The 16,274-nt window shown below is 47.1% G+C and overlaps 1 protein-coding gene across 1 annotated transcript; it reads left to right on the forward strand.

Annotated features, from left to right (window-relative positions):
* Positions 1-947: 947 nt before the first annotated feature.
* On the forward strand, positions 948-16,123 carry AKAP10 (A-kinase anchoring protein 10; the record flags this gene model as incomplete). Its single annotated transcript, XM_079545314.1, has 15 exons — positions 948-969; positions 3,122-3,169; positions 4,093-4,275; positions 4,594-5,148; positions 6,316-6,414; positions 6,638-6,722; positions 7,032-7,155; positions 7,410-7,546; positions 8,503-8,647; positions 9,148-9,321; positions 10,715-10,824; positions 11,658-11,740; positions 12,295-12,347; positions 12,923-13,062; positions 15,751-16,123. 15 exons carry the CDS (start codon positions 948-950, stop codon positions 16,121-16,123), a joined length of 2,331 nt encoding a protein of 776 aa, XP_079401440.1.
* Positions 16,124-16,274: the final 151 nt, after the last annotated feature.

Consider the following 16,274-nt stretch of genomic DNA (forward strand, 5'->3'; position numbering starts at 1 on the left):
GTTCATCTCACCTCCCCTCTGCGATTCACCCCGTTCCTTCTGATTGTTCACCTGCTGGATATTTGACTTTATTACCAACCTCTCCGGTTACGCACCAATTAAATAATTCGGCTCATTATGCAAATCACCTTCCTCGAGCTGGCCTCTGGGCACGCACAGAGCCGTATCAAAGAGCACCAGTTAGCAGAAATAACATTCAAAGCAAACAAGCTGCAGAGCGCTGCTGAGCTGTGCCTCCCGCCTGAGAGCCGGCAGCGCCGCGCAGGTCCCCGCACAGCTCTTATGCAATTAATGAGCGTTAATTAGCGAGAGCCGGGCTGGCGGCACCGCAGGACCCACGTGACCCACAGCGCAGCGCCGCACAGCGCCGCACAGCGCCCCCCAGCGTTAGAACCGCCGGTGCAGCTGAGCACAGACGGAGCCCTTCAGCTCAGCGCATGGCGGACAACTCGGGATTTCTATGAAGGACGCGGGCTCCTCCGCCCCGTTCCCCGCGGCCAAAGAGGGCATTCTGAAGCCGCACTTCGGCGATCCCGCCTTTCCGAGTCGCCCGGTTGCATTCCCCGCCCGGCCGGGCCGCGCTCCGCCCTCTCCCAAGATGGCGCTGCGCTTCGACGCCCCGCGCCTTGCCCTCTTCCAAGATGGCCGCCCCGCTCCGTGCCCTCTTCTAAGATGGCCGCCCCGCGCCGCGGATTGGCGGGCCGCCCGAGGGCGGGGGGAGCGGCCGCATCCCGACAGGCTCCGCGCACCGCCGGCCGGAAGAGGGAGCGGGGCGGTTGTTGACAACATGGCGGCCGCTGGCGCCTCCGCGGGAGGAAGAGGCGGAGGGAGAGGCGGCGGCGGGCGGGGGAAGGCGCCTCATTCATAGGGAGCCCGGCTCGCTGCCCGCGTCCCCCCGCCCCTTCCTCCCTCCCTCCCGGCGGCCGCTTTGCCCCCTCCCCGGCACCATGTCCTTCTTCAGGCGGAAAGGTAGGGGAGGGCCGCGGGGGGGCAGGCGGGCGGGCAACCCCGAGTGCCGCTCTCCTGGCCGCGGCCCGGGCACTGCGCACAGCTGAGGGAGCGGCCGGGGTTGGGTCGGGCCGCGCGGGGCTCCCCGAGGTGCGGCTTCGCCATTCCCGGCGCTGCCGGGCGGAGCGCCGCTGGCGCCTCGCTGCTCCGTGCGGCGCTGTTGGGGACGCGGCGCTGCGCGTTGCGGCCGAAGCTCCGGCGGAAAGAGGAACCGAGCTGTGCTGAGGTCTTTGTAACGACGACGGGAATCGGCGCCGGAGGGTCCCGTGAGTCGTTTTGCGGGTGTTACACGGTGCAGGTCGAGCAGGGCTCCAGAAATGCGGGGCTGCAGTAACGCGCTTCGGGTCATTTTAGCAGTTGTGAATCGCTGCGGGTTTTGTGAGTGCCGTCATCCTTTTGGGGCTGTCTGCGTATTGAAGTGGAGCTGCAGATCTAAACGTCTGTGTTGTCCGTAAGCAAACTGCTCCAAGCTGCTTCTGCTGCGCCTGCCGTGTGGGGGGAGCTGATGTGAGGGACTGAAGGTTCCTCCTGTGCTGAACCATCAAACAGCCTCGGTTTCCATGAGAACTTTCTCACCAAAGAAGCGCTGCAGTGCATAACAGTGTCTGCGCCGTGCTTTAGTGGAAGAATCTCTGGCCTCAGAGGCACAACAGGAGCTGAATGACCCAGGGAGGCACTGTTAAAGGCAGGAGATGATTGAGCTTTCATCCAGGTTGTATGTGGATTAATATTGTTTTGTTTATCTGCATTAAAGGTACTTTAGATAAGAGCTCAAACTGCAGCTGGGGGAGCAGCAGCAAATAAATGCTTATGATAAAACTGCAGACCCGCAGGCCAAAACTGGACAAAAGCTCCGCTGTCGTTGTGTTGGACTCCTGTTCTTTAAGAGGATACAGTGTGGGGTATAAATGAAAACAGGTGGTTTTTTTTCTGAATGAAATGATAGCAGCGTGTGCACAGAGAGGTTGGCAGTGTGACCCAGGAGTTTTGTATTAGCAGCAGTGTGTGGGGAATGAGGGAGGAGCCGAGTGCCTGGTGGGAAGGAATGAGCAGAGGAAGGTGGGCACGTGGAGGACTCCTCTGCTGAAATGTGGGAATCATTGTCAGAAGTTAAGGTTCAGTTTGATGAGTGAACTCTTTGTGTCCTTAAAGAGAGAGGAAGTTGGTAACGCTGCATGCGGGTTGCCTTGTCTGTGTTGTGGCTCAGTGTTATTTCAGACATGTGAAATGTGGATTTCTTAGTGATGTCTCTCCCTCACATCAGTACACACGGGGTTATGTAAAAGCTGGTTGTTGTCACTGCTCGTGTCCAGGTTGGATTTGGCTGCAGGAGGTCAGTTTAAAGGAATCCATCTCTTGAGGCTGCAGCTGAAACCTTTTTGTGTCTGGGAATGTGGAAACCACCGACTTAAATCTCCCTGAGGGCTCCATCCTGCCCTGCCCGCCCCCCATGCAGGCTGGCAGTGGTGGTGCGGCCGTGCGGCCCGTTATGTAACCAGAGCTGATGGTTCCCTTTAAAATATTTAAAACACTTCAGTCGAAGTTGGAAGCATTTTTTTAAATGTCTCCTCATGTTTTATAATGTAAATGTTTGATTGGAGTCAGTTAGTACTCACAGATCTGTTTGGGAGGTGTCCAGAATCAGTGCTCCGGGATGAGCTGGGTGTTAACTTGGCCTTTCCCGGCTCTGCACACACTGCTGCTCTCCTTTTCTTTCCAGGCATGACTTGTGGCTCAGAGAGCACCTGCTGGTGCCCTGCTCTTAAAACACATCTGTCCCATCCTTTTCCATCAGTGCTGTTTATTGAAGTAACCTTGAACCTAGCCTTGCTTCAATCACTTGGGCAGCACCTTTCCAGATCATCATCCTAATGTCGTGTGTTTCGTTAGACTTAGTTTATGAATGAGAAGGGTTTGCTTTGGAAATTAAAGCAGCACAACAGCTTTGGAAAGCCATCAGTTCTGAGATGTGCAGATTTAAGATCCGTTTGAACTAGGTGATGGCTTGCATCTTCCTTTGATACTTGCTGAAGTTAGAAATGTCACGTTCGTTCTCTGGTGGATGCCTTTTATCACTCAAAATAGCAGTAACGTTTCCCTTCATGTTTTACAGTGAAAGGCAAAGAACAAGAAAAGACCACAGATGTGAAAGCAATTAAAAGTAAGATCAATATTTATTTCATTTATAGCATCAGATCTGTACTGTCATTTGCCACTTTTGTTTTACTGCTGGGAGGACTTCCTTACAACTGAGCAAAACGTGGCCTAAGCCTTAAACACAGAATGGACCCTACTTGATTCTGTTCTTCAGTGCTCGTAGCTCCACTCTTTCCCAGCCAATCTGCTGAATCTAGCAATATGAAATTATGTCAGATGTGAGCTTCAATGCAGAGTAATCACAAAACTCAGTCACCTTGCAAGGAGTGGCTGCTCCTTGTCTAAGCTGAATTCCTTGTGAAGTTCCCTGCTTATTTGTTGTGTCCTTTGCAATTTTGATGCTTAGATTTTGAACAACCTCTCCTAAAGTGTTTGTAATGGATGTTTTAGTCCTCCTGTTCTGCTGCTTCAAGTGATCTGTCACAGTGCTGTATAAGTGTGAAATCGTCAGCTCCTCTCATCTCACGTCACCAAATGGGGAATAAAAATAAAGTGATGCAGCATGAAAGTCAAGAACACCAACTTCCCTGACACCTTGATGAGGTGCATCACGATGAAGTAGTGCTGAGATAGCGTGTCATCTGACTCGCTTATTTTTAACAGGAGAGGTGTGAGATGTCCTTGCCTGACATGCTAATGAAATGCAGCTTCCCATGAGCTTTTGAAACTGGCCTCGCTGTGCCACGCTGCTTTTTTCCATCTCTGTCACCAAGCAATAATTAGTTGATGCTTTTAATGTGTTTGAGTTTTGTATGAGGGAATTCTTTGTGCTCTTTTGGCTCAAGTAGGCAGCCATGTTTTAAAAGAACCAAGGGATGCTATACTCCTGCAGCCCCTCTGGTTTGTTCCAGGAGTGCTTCACATTGGATGATGCATAGAAATGGTGGTAGGGTCCTTTTCTTTTAATCACTGCTGTCTTAATTCCAGCTCCAGTACCTGTACATTCCCCTCAAAGAAGCACTAGAAATCATGCCTTGCTGGAGGCTGCAGGACCAAGCCATGTGGCAATCAATGCCATCTCTGCCAACATGGACTCTTTTTCTAGCAGTCGGACAGCTGCCCTTAAGAAGCAGCCAAGTCACATGGAAGCTGCTCATTTCGGAGACTTAGGTAAGGCTTCATCTGTTCTGCAGGACTGTCAGCAATTTCTTTTCTTTTTCCTTTTGCACGTTACTGGTGTGCTCCTTATCTCTTGGTCAAGCAGAGTAGGTAACTGAAACATTTCTCTGCCATTTCAGTGGTGTCTGTGTTAGCCTGGAAGGATTTTGAGCAGGCAGTAAGTTCATTGACTGTTTGGTTTCTCTTACAAGAGATGCCTTTGCCTTGTGGACCATCAGATAGAATCATCTCTTTGCTGCCTGTGTTTTTCTATTGAATACAAACGTCTGTGGCACAGTATGGAGTCATTCCTGTGCTGTTTTTCTTTAGGCAGATCGTGTCTGAATTATCAGGCCCAAGAGACCAAATCAAGCCTTTCGAAGACCCTTGAACAAGTTCTGCAGGACAGTGTAGCCCTCCCTTATTTTATCCAGTTTATGGAACTGCGCAGGATGGAACACTTGGTTAAGTTTTGGTTAGAGGCTGAGAGCTTTCACTCCACGACGTGGTCCCGTATAAGAGCACACAGCCTGAACACAGTTAAGCAGAGTTCGCTGGCAGAGCCGGTGTCGCCCTCAAAGCAGCAGGAAATTGCATCTTCTTCTCCCCCTGGGTTGCTTGAGGAGAGACTGGAGGATGCTAGCACTGTCCATCTGCTCAGGACCAGATCAGTGACTCCAGACAAGAACGACAGAACTCGCAACAGCCGGAACCACGTGCTCTCAGGTCAGGAGAGCGACGATACCAGCGTCCTTTGTCTAAGAAAATCCGAGACAGGGACACATTCTGTTCCAGCTGACCATCAAGAATCTTCCAAGCTTACAGTATCAAATAGAAACAGTCCCTCATCTGCACTGAAAGACTTGTCAGGAAAACTAATGAAAAGTAAGTGGTGTGTGTTCTCTGTTTTGAAAAAGGTGGGGAATGTGCAAGATGAGCTGTCTGGGTGCTCATCTCGTCTTAATAAGCGTGGTGTGATGCTGTGAGGAGGGAAATCATTTTGTATGTCAGTAAGTCGCTGTGTAAGCTGATAGTCAATGTAAGCGCTGTGTATTTTTACTGGTTGTTTAAAAATAAATGTGCTGCTGATGAAAAGTCATTACATACTCTGATCCTCTGCGTGTGGCCATAAGAAACAAAGATGAACGTTGCACTGTCTGGTGTTTCCTCACTCATCCCACTCCACGACTTAAGAGAATTGTAGGAAATTTGGGAGAGTGGGGCTGAGAACTGATGATGAACTTTCCATGGAAGGTAAATATCCTGTGTAACATAAAATTGGTTACAAAAGCATTAGTACCTACGTGTTCGTTAGAAAAGACTTGTAGGAATGTTGTATGGAACGTACTGTTCTTATTCTTGGATTTATTTGATAGAGTTCCTTCCCTTGTAACTGATTATTCTCATTTGGAGTCCACCTCTTCAGAGGCTACTGGAAGTAAGGATGCCCTTGAAATACTTGTTTTTCATAGTAAGCTACATGCACAATAACCTGTTTCTTTACTCTGCATCTACTCAGTCCTCCTTCATTTTATGCAAGTCTGCAGTCAAAAAGGAAACACTCCTTTCTTCATAGTGGTTCCTTTTGTTTGCTCAACTGTTTCCTTGTGTTGCATCCCTTTCTCTTACTGTTTGCCATTCTCACGTAGTTATTTGTCATATCCCTTCAGAATACATAACCTCAGCCCCAAAGCATCTTAAGCAAACAGTGATGCTCTAGAAAGCAGAGGTGTGACTGCTGGGGCTGAGGGGAGCAGCTGAGGATAAGGGCCCTCTTCTGTTTGGTGGTAGGGAATTTGGAGCTACGCTGCTGCGGTCCTCCTCACTAGAAAGTCTGTGCTAGCTTTGTTGTGGCCTGGCTGGAGACAGCACAGCCACAGCAGCTTGCTGATAGCAAAGTGTGGAGTAAGGAGCTGAAAGCTTCGTGGGAAGGAGGCTGTCACTGCTGGTCAGATGCTCGCTTTTCTGAAGAGCAGGTGTTTGTTTGTCGTTCACTCCTTTTTAGACGTGTGCTGGTAATGCAGAGTTTGATCCTGTGTTTCTTTCTTGTAGGTATAGAACGGGATGCAGTTAGTACTTTTACCAAATATATTTCTCCAGATGCTGCTAAACCAATACCTGTTACAGAAGCGATGAGAAATGACATAGTTGGTAAGACTGCATTCTGCTTATTAATTTTAGAGCTTCCACGTAATGATCTATTTCTGGAATCTTCAGAAAGTAGAGCCAGTGTCTCTTGAAAGGCCTTTTTGCATGGTCAGGGCCAGCTGATTCCAGCAGGTTTGAAGTGCAGTATTTCATGAACTAGCCATTGCTCATCTTTCAAGCCAGTAAACCAACTGTGCGTTACAACTAAGCTGTTCTTTCTTTACAGCAAAAATCTGTGGGGAAGATGGACAAGTGGATCCTAACTGCTTTGTTACAGCACAGTCCATAGTGTTTAATGCAATGGAACAAGAGTAAGTGGTGTGCGTTGTCCTTTGCAAAAGGTGGTCCCATTAAAAATGCTTATGAAGACTTAAAACATTGTATGGTGTCTTCTGCACTTGTAACTGTGTTCAGATCTCTGCCTGCAAATCTGCTCTTGGGATTGCTTGCTGAAGTTGTGTTTGTGTGATATTACTGCACTCTGTGTGTTGTTCTCACGTTGTTTGTGTACCCTGTGCTGTTTCTGTCTGACTGAAGGCTTCTGGGGCAAGAGGGAACTGGTTCACAAAGTGCATTTAATGCTGTTGACCCTTAATAACAAATTGTTGCTCTGCCTGCAGGCACTTTAGTGAGTTCCTGCGAAGTCATCATTTCTGTAAATACCAGATCGAGGTGCTGACCAGTGGGACTGTTTATCTGGCTGACATACTTTTCTGTGAATCAGCTCTGTTCTACTTCTCTGAGGTGGGTGTTAGGTTTTGGGCTTGTATTTCTTGTCCCTTTCTATTTGATAGAGAATAACTTGTTCCTTGAAAGCTCCAATACAGACTGGGCTGAAGTGGTAGGTTGAATGATTGTTGTGTGGTCCTGCACCAGCATAGCATGAAAACAGATTCTTGTCTGTCTGTCATGCAGTGCAAATAAGCAGTGGGATGGGATGGGTTTGTGTTAATTGTAGTTGCTTGCTGAAACTTTGTTTTTTTAATTTTCCCTTCTAGTACATGGAGAAGGAAGATGCAGTCAATGTATTGCAGTTCTGGTTGGCAGCAGATAACTTCCAGTCTCAACTTGCTGCCAAAAAAGGCCAGTATGATGGGCAAGAAGCACAGAATGACGCCATGATTTTATATGACAAGTGAGGGAGTTCAACAGTTACCTTTCTGAAGCTCTGATTTTGTCCTTATACTTCTGTGTTGCACAGTGAGAGAGGAGCTTTTAATTTGCAGACGGTGCTCTGCAGCTGTGCACTGCTTTGCTGAAATGTTATTTAGATGGCCTCTGTGCGTGTGCACAAAAACACAGAGTTTTCCTCACATGTAAGGAGAAAATCCTTATAAAGACTTTGTTCTTTAAACAAAAAACCAGAATTCTAAGGACTTGATTGCTAAAGCAGATGTGTAAGTGCAGAAGAATCTAACTTTCCGATTCTCTTAGCCATTACACGTGGACTACGAGTGCTTTCACCATACATAGTAAAAGCAACACAGAGCTTGTTTTTAATGTTTCAAAAGATTTTTTTTTTAAGGAAATGTCCAGACTTCAGTAGTGTTACTTCTTTATTTTGGGTTTCAGCTTAGTGCTGCTGGAGGATGGACATAAGAACTGCTTCTGGAAGCCTAATTGTGAGGCTTGTTATCAGAAGCTTGCTGGCAACCTATTCTAATATGAAGTAAAAGTTGAAGAAGGAAAGAACTTGCTTGTGTTGGTTCCACCCCTTCCCCCTCCCCCCTTCATTAACAAACTCAGTTTTTAATGAGCAAATGCTGCTTCACAGTTATGGATATTTTCTGCTTCATTCCTGTTTCTCTGTTACAGAGCTGTGTGTCAGGCTCTGCTCACTGATGATCACACTGTGCTTTGTTTGTTCTATCCCTACCTTCAGGGAAAGGCTTTATCAAAGCTGTTTCTATGAACTGGAGACTTTTTTCCTCCTTGCCCTTAGTTGATAGGAGCTGTGCATGCGTTTTGAAGCCAGCACCATCTAGTGGCTGCAGTGGCGTTAAAGGCCTCTGGTGGAAAAGGGGCAGGTATTCAGCAGTGGCAAAACTTTGCAAAACCTTTCGTGTTGTCTTCTCCTGTCTGGTGCTGCAGGTACTTCTCCCTTCAAGCCACGCATCCTCTTGGGTTTGATGACTCTGTGAGGTTAGAGATTGAATCCAACATCTGCAGGGAAGGTGGGCCTCTCCCTAACTGTTTCACTACTCCCCTACGGCAGGCCTGGACTACCATGGAGACGGTGAGACACCTCCTTCAGACAGGTTTTGGCAGTTAGTAGAGATGATGGGGAGATTTCTGCAGTGTCAGGCATTTCTTTTAGCATCTTTGCCTCGTCCTGTTGTTTTAATGACTTCCTGTTTGCATAGGTAATACAGCAGTATTAGTGAAGTTCGCTAGCATGTTTTCCCCAGCCTGACTTGAAAAGATGGCATGGTGTGGTTTTGAGCATTGTAGCAAAATGGCTGTGAGCCTGCTGGGTGCTCAGGCCTTTCCTGAGGGGGAAAAAAAAGTCTGAGTTTCAGTTCCTGGTTGTGGGGCTCTGGTTACTGTCTAGCAATTTGTTTCATTTTGCAGCAGAACTGAAAGTAATGCATAGCTAATCCAGCTTAATTCCTTGTGGGAACGCGTGTGCCACCCACACAAGGGCTGAGGTGTTCGTGTGTCCCTTCTGTTCTACAAGAGACCTATGGGAATTGTGCAGGACAGCCTTGATTAAAGAGGACTTCTTCTGTCTCTCAGGTTTTTTTGCCTGGTTTCTTGTCCAGCAACCTTTATTACAAATACTTGAATGATCTTATCCATTCAGTTCGAGGAGATGAATTTCCAGGAGGAAACATTGCACTGAGTATTCAAGGGCCTGGTGGCTCTCCGGACAGTGATTCCATAGGGGGCTCGGATGGCTCTGCCTCCCAGGTAGGAGCTGTTTTGATTCCTTTCTGGTGAATGCTGCAGTCATGTTGGCATTGCTGGGCAGGGCACCCTGATAGTTGATCAGCCCTAACTGGAGCTGTGTGCTTCTCCCTTTGCAGCACTGTGTAGAAACAAGAATGTGACTTGGTTTCTGTTGGCTTTACGCAGTGCACATCTCAGTGACACAGGAAAGGTATCTGCCCTGTGCAGTGCCCTGGTTGTGGGTCAGCATCTTTTGGTATTACCTTTTTGGGTGCTGCTTCCTGAGAACCATGTTCCTCCATGGGCCTGACTTAAGACACAGGCAGTGGAGCACATCCCATTCTGCAACCATCCAAATAACATCAGGGAAACCCTTCAACCAAGGGTTGTCTGTTCCAAAAATTCTAGCTTTTTGTAATTCAAATGTGGGCAAGGGAAAAGATGAGCAGATTCTAGTTTATCTGTAACCAGGCCAGCTTGCAAGTGCAGGCCCAGCTGAGAGCAGAAAAGCCAAGCAGGATCTGCTTCTGCTGAATTGCTTTTAGTGAATGCTGCAGTGCTACCAGGGGGCTTAATCTGGTATGTGGACCAGCAATCCTGACATGCTGTGTTTCCAGCAACCTGGAAGCAGCACTTCTGCTTTCACTAATTTTGTCCTTCCTGGTGAAATGGGAGCAAAATCTGTGTTCTGACCATCTTGAATTATCCTGCTGCCTGATAGAAAGAGGAGGAGAAACTGCTTGCAACTGACTTGCTTGGAGGATTTAGGAAATGCTGTGCTTTGTGCTGTACGTTCTTACTTATCTGAGTAGGAGAATCTCCAGTGCTCTGCATGTTTCTGCATAACGAACAGCACTTACACAGACCAGCAGGAAAGGAGATTGCCAGGCAGCTGCTGTAGTGTTTGTTCTGAGCTGAGGTGCTTGTAGATTGCTGTGCATTTGTGTTCTCCCTGCTGGTGCTCAAATGTTTCCTTATTTTTTTTTTCATAATCTCATATAAGTGCTCCAGACCAAAAGATAAATATTGTTCTCTGTTTCTGGGGGAAGCACAGTGTTGGGGAGTTGCTCACCAAGGACGTGTGAGGGATGAGTGAGGCAAACAAATAATGGCCATGCACACGCAGATCTGTTGGGCTGATAATGCTTAGCTAGCAGCCTGCTATCTGTATGTGTGTGCTGACCTGCACGTTGTGCCTGGTGGCTCTGTTTGTGTAACTATCATCCTCTGTTTATAAACAGTGTTGTGCTGCATGAGGAGCTCACCTTAGTGGAGATGCTCTCTAATTCTCTTGTGCTTGTATAGAGATGTCTGGAGGTTTACCTCAGTGTAAAAGCTCTGAAGTAGTAATTAAGTGTTAAGAAGCTACTAGTTGTTTGCACTGGGCACTAATACTGAGAATTCTTGTTTCTAGTCCAATGTCAAAAAGGCTAATGTTAAAATCCTGAAAAATTTTGATGAAGCAATAATTGTAGATGCTGCGAGTCTGGATCCAGAATCTTTATATCAACGCACGTATGCAGGGTAAGGTTCAGTGTCTCGTTCTTCCTAGCACGTGTTTCATGTTGTTCTCATTTTTGCCATGTCCTTCTGCACTGAGAATGCACAAAGATACAAAATGTTGCAGTCTTAGTGTATCTTAGTGTCTGAAAGTAAATTTCTGTAGTTAGTGTGTTCGAACACCAGTGTTGTAGTGAACATTGCTCTGGCCAGAATGGCAGCCAGAAATACTTGCATTAGGATTTCCTCCAGCTGTTACTCCTCTTGGAGTCAAAATACAGCAAAGCAGCTCCTATTTGGATTTCAACAGAAAAAAAAAATGCATTTGATGCTGTAATGTAGAGCTTTGATTTCTCCCTGCTTCCATAAAGGAGAAAGGCTTGTGCTTCATTAGTAGGTTGCGCTGCTGTTTTTCTGTTTAAGCTGTCATTATAAATCTCTTTTGCCCTGTGGGTCTCATGCAGAAATTTGTTTCTGTAGCTACTTTGCTTTTCTATTCCTTACCACTCTTCTGTTCCCTTAAGTACTGTAAGCTGTTTTCTCCTTAGTAATGGTTTATAATTCTGTAGAGCACTTGCTGGTGCTGCCTGCTGATAGGATTGAGTCACAGAAGTATTTGCCTACTTCAAGTTTCTAGAATAATTTTAAATATAAACTCTTATGTTCAGATATACAGGAAGGGAGATTTTTTTTTCCCCCAGTGTATCAATTTTAGGTGGAAATGGTAACTGGTAAAATGCCAAATTTTCTGACACGGGTCTGTATAGTACTGATCTCTTGTTTTCCTGATGGGTGACTTTCCCTGTGCTGAAGTTGTCTTGGAAACTCTGTGGTTCCATTCTTCCTTCTCTCTTCAGGAAGATGACATTTGGACGAGTCAGTGACCTGGGGCAGTTTATCAGAGAATCTGAGCCGGAGCCTGATGTCAAAAAATCAAAAGGTTTGCTTTCAGTGTCAGTAAACATCCACAGAACTTTTCCTTACTTCAGTCAAGATGATTCTCGACTCTGTCCAGCTCTGTTTAGTGCCAAACGGAGATGCTTAGGGAATTGTCCTGTTCTGAGGCAAAGCCCATCTCCAGCTATGTTCTCTAGCCAAGTGCTGCTTCTCTCGTCCAGCTGGGAGTAGAGCAGCCCGGTGGAGCTGGAGCTCTCCATGGAACGTGGCAGGGCTGAAAGCCTCTTGCAGCTGAGCTGATCAAACCTTCAGAGGTTTGGTCTCAAAATGAAAAAGAGCCTCAGCTCACCGCGTGCTTCCCTTCCACTTTAGGATCTGCTGTTAATTCTGCTTTTCAACTCTGCTTTCTGGTAAAAAGGAATGATTTGGACTTGCTGCCAAGAGAACCATGGCTCCCTCTGTTCCCCTGTCTTTCATGCCTCTCTGGTGTTCTCTGCCACCAGCAGCGCAGGCCGTTCAGAAATGTAGGGGGAAGTAGCTCCAATAAGGATGTGCCACAGAGCTTGCTAATACAGCTCTTTTTTTTGTCTCAACTAGGGTCCATGTTTTCACAAGCAATGAAGAAGTGGGTTCAAGGAAACACGGATGAGGTGTGTCCTCTTCTATCTGCTCCTCGTGGCACACTTCACAGTCCAGATTAGGGAAGTGAAGTGTTCAGGTTCTTAATCCTGGCTGTTTCTCTGTCTCTGATAACAGCAGTCAGAACTCTCAGGCTGTGTACCAAATACCTCACACCTGTGAGATGGTGTGGGGTTCTTTTTGTCCCCCCCACCAGTGCTTGATGGTTTAACTGATAACATCAACAATGTGCTTACAGTCAACAGGGTTTTATTACAGTATCTTTATGAAGAGTGGCAGCGCTCATGTTTTATGCTTTTTGCTGTGATCGCTGTACATGGGTTACAGGCTGCATTTCTCCCCTCTGGAGGGGTTTGGAGAAGTATAAAAAATTCACCAAATTGTATTAAGCAGTAAATATTCCTATTAGTTGGATTGAATGCAGTGTGTGGAAGCCAAGTCCATTTGCATCAAGGGAAGATCTGCTTACAAGTCACTGTGTTGTGAATGTTAACTGCGTGTCTGAGGCTGAGAATGGGAATGATGCTGAGAATGCTGCGTTCTCATTTAACAATTCCATGTGTTGGGGATGTTTTTCCCACGGCAGGCTCAAGAAGAGATGGCCTGGCGGATAGCGAAGATGATAGTCAATGATGTCATGCAGCAGGCACACTGCGAGCAGCGCTCAGAGAAGGGCACGAAGGTAAGAGGTGGAAGGATGCACGCCTCCGACTGGCCTGAGCCAAGGTGTGGGAGGAGCAGAGCTCTTGCTTGCTTTCCTGGTGCCTCTGAATGCACGCTGCCAGCAGTTCAGACTTGTATGGTGTGAAGAACCGAGTGCTGGACTCCTTTCAGCCTGCGTACAGTGCTGTAGGAGTTTTGTAACATATCTTCAGCGGCTCTGTGTGAGTGCAGCCATGTTGATAAGCAGTTTAGTGTTGCATGTTGGTGTTTGATGCATGTTGGTGCCTACAGACTGGGCTCCAATCGCTGGCCCATAGTTTTACTATGTGACTTTTGATTTTTCTGCAGCAGTTCTGTTTAAATGACTTGCCACAGTAATTTCACCTGACAGCTTGGCTACAAATCACGTAATTCCAGTCTGACCAGATGAAAAGGTCACTCAGCACAATACTGGGAAATGTCAAGTGGCTGCACATGTTCTCGATTCAGTTAAGCATGTTTCTGTAAGCTGAAGACTGAGAGTAGCTTTTCTTTCTTTCCCAAACTCGTAAGCATACCTGGCTTTAACATCTGTGAGCACGAAATGTCTCTCTATTGAGTGACTGCTGTGTGTGTTTTAGGGTATGATGAACTCTAACCCTGCTCTTCCTTTTCCAGCTATGATTTTAGGAATGCCAGAACAGGAAATCTGGTTTTCTGCTTTGAGAATGAGTGAACTTTCCCATTTGGTGGATTCTTTAACACAGCCAATAAAAACAAAGCACTGTTACTCCAACTGCTGATAACTCCCTCGTTTATAAGGAAGAATTAAAAAGAAGCAATCCCATACCTCCACTGTAGAGCGTGAAGAAACACTTTTTCCTGTTGTATGTGGCATTTAGCATGATGGTTTTTAGAGATGAAGAGATCATTGCTGAACGTGTCACTGAAAAACTGTGATCAGCTTCACAACTACTTGACCCTGTCTCAAAAAGACTCCTAAGCAAAATATCTGGAAGGGGACACAAGCCGCAACAAGGAGGGGAGAGTTTTGCTGTAGTTTCTGGTTCTGCAGCCAGTGATTTTGTGACACGTAACTGCAGAGGCCATGGAAAGTGTCCCTGACGTTGGCCATTGGAGGAGCAAACCTGAAATGGTGAATTCATTTGGCAGTGAATGACCTAAAAATCTCTAAGTTTTTAATTTTCCTTACTTGAAATAGATGAGTATTCAACTGTAAGATAAATGTATTTTACTTCATAACTGCATTAACTTTGAAGGCAGCGTAGAATGAGGAGGAGCAAAGCCTGGACGGTGTAACTCTTCTTGTCAAGCTCTGACAATGGCACACTTACATTCATCTCCTGCTTCTAACACAGCAGACTCGAGCAGACTTAAATCTCCTGCTTGCGCACCCTTCTGCTCTGAGCCTCGGCTGTGAATGCACACCATGTTTTGAGGAGATTCTACCCGCTAGACTGCTCCTTTTTTTTTTTCTTTCCATCCCCTGAGCGAGGAAAAAAGTAATTGCTGCCATGTGTTACTGCCATTCTGCATAGCTTGTTGTCCTCAAACAACATAGTATCTAATTCCAGATGTTTGGTTTACAAAGGAAAATAACTTCAATGACCTCCGACTGCCTTTTTCCTCACACTGTCAATACTTGCAACATACAAAACCTTTAAGTAAAGCCACAGCTTGAGGCAGCACCTCCATTTCTCCCAGCGAATTGATTTTTACAGAGTATCAAAGGCACTGTGTGTAACTCTGTTACATCGCTGCACTTTTAGCATACAACACTTCTACTTTGGGTTTCTTATTTTACTCATGATTGCTTTGAACTTGTGCAAAAAATCACTTTGCAAAAGAACTCAAATCATCTCCAGTGTTCCAAATATTTTGATTGACTAGCAAGTGTTATTCTGTTGCAATATTTGATTGTATAGAGAGACACTGTATTGTCTATATAAAAAAAAAAAAAGGCAAAAAGGCTGTGTATAGGTTTTTGGTACTATGTACCACCACTTATTTCTCTCATGCCCAAGTATTCATGTACTTAAAGCATACTCTATTTAATTGTGTTTTGATTTAAAATATATAAATATTGAAATTTGTGTCAATTTTCTGTTTTGATGGGATTTGAATTTAGATGTTGTTTTTTTTTTAATGTAGGTCGTGGAGGTTCATCAAAGGGGTAAAATGTTGTCATGTTTGCCCTTTACGTTTGCAAACATTTCTTAATCTTGTAATGGATGGCACCGAATTAGGGATGATGCCTATAAATCTTAAACAAGTTTCTGAATTGAGGAGGGGGGAGGAGGGCTGTGTTGGGTGTCTCACTGCTGCCATGCCTGATATCTCTGATGTATGGAGAGCTGATGGAGAAAACCCAAGTCTGGGAAGGCCGAGTTCTGGCTGCTCTGTGCCTTAGGGAGCACTGGTAGCTCTGCACCCGCTGTAGTGTGAAGTACTGAAGGATTCCTTCCTTAGCTTAAGGTGCGATTTGTGCAACGGGAACTGAGGTTGCTCACAAGGCTGGGCTGTGTGATCACAGATGTAGGGAAAGGTGCAGATGGACATCGTGCAGCGCTGAACTACACGTGCATAGCTCTGGCTTGTGCAGAAACCTGAACAGCGACCTGCTTTGTGTTCACCACCGTTATTTCTTTTTCCTACTTTGGCCACATTCAGACCTCAGCAGCTACTTTGCTTTCCTAGCAGAGCAGGTTACAGGCCCCAAGTTTGGGCCCTGATCACGCATTCTTTCAGCAGCTGCACTGCAGACGAGACGAGCAACGCGGAATTTATTGCTCGCTTCATGACGGGTTTGCATAGCAGGGTTGAGTCTTTCTCCAGCCCAGCTAAACAGCATTTCGGTGGAACGCTCCCGGCAGTCCCGAACTCGCGGTTCCCACCGCCAGCCACGAGGGGGCAGCAGCGCCGCGCCCAGCGCCTCCCGCACTCCCCGCCCCGCGCAGAGCGGCCGCTTCCGGCCACGTGGGTCGCACGGGCACATGGCCGCGGTGAGCGGGGCCGGCAGCGGTACCCGGCGGGGGGAGGGACGGGACCGGAGCTGGGTCGGAGGGGCTGCGTCCGCGCGCAGAGCCTGGAGTGGGGCGGGGCTGTACGGGATGGCAGGGGCTGAGGCGTCCCGCGGTCTCCTGACTGCTATGGAGTCTCCTGCGGGGCTCCTCCGGCCTCCTGCGTGGGTCTCTGCCGGTGCCTCCACCGCGAGGCTCCCCCGCAGCGGCTCACCTCCCCGCCGGGGGCCGTCACTGCCTGGGGCTGAGCGCTGC

The sequence above is a fragment of the Tetrao urogallus genome (genome assembly GCF_951394365.1).
Source record: "Tetrao urogallus genome assembly, chromosome: 20".
In the NCBI taxonomy this organism is placed as follows: domain Eukaryota; kingdom Metazoa; phylum Chordata; class Aves; order Galliformes; family Phasianidae; genus Tetrao; species Tetrao urogallus.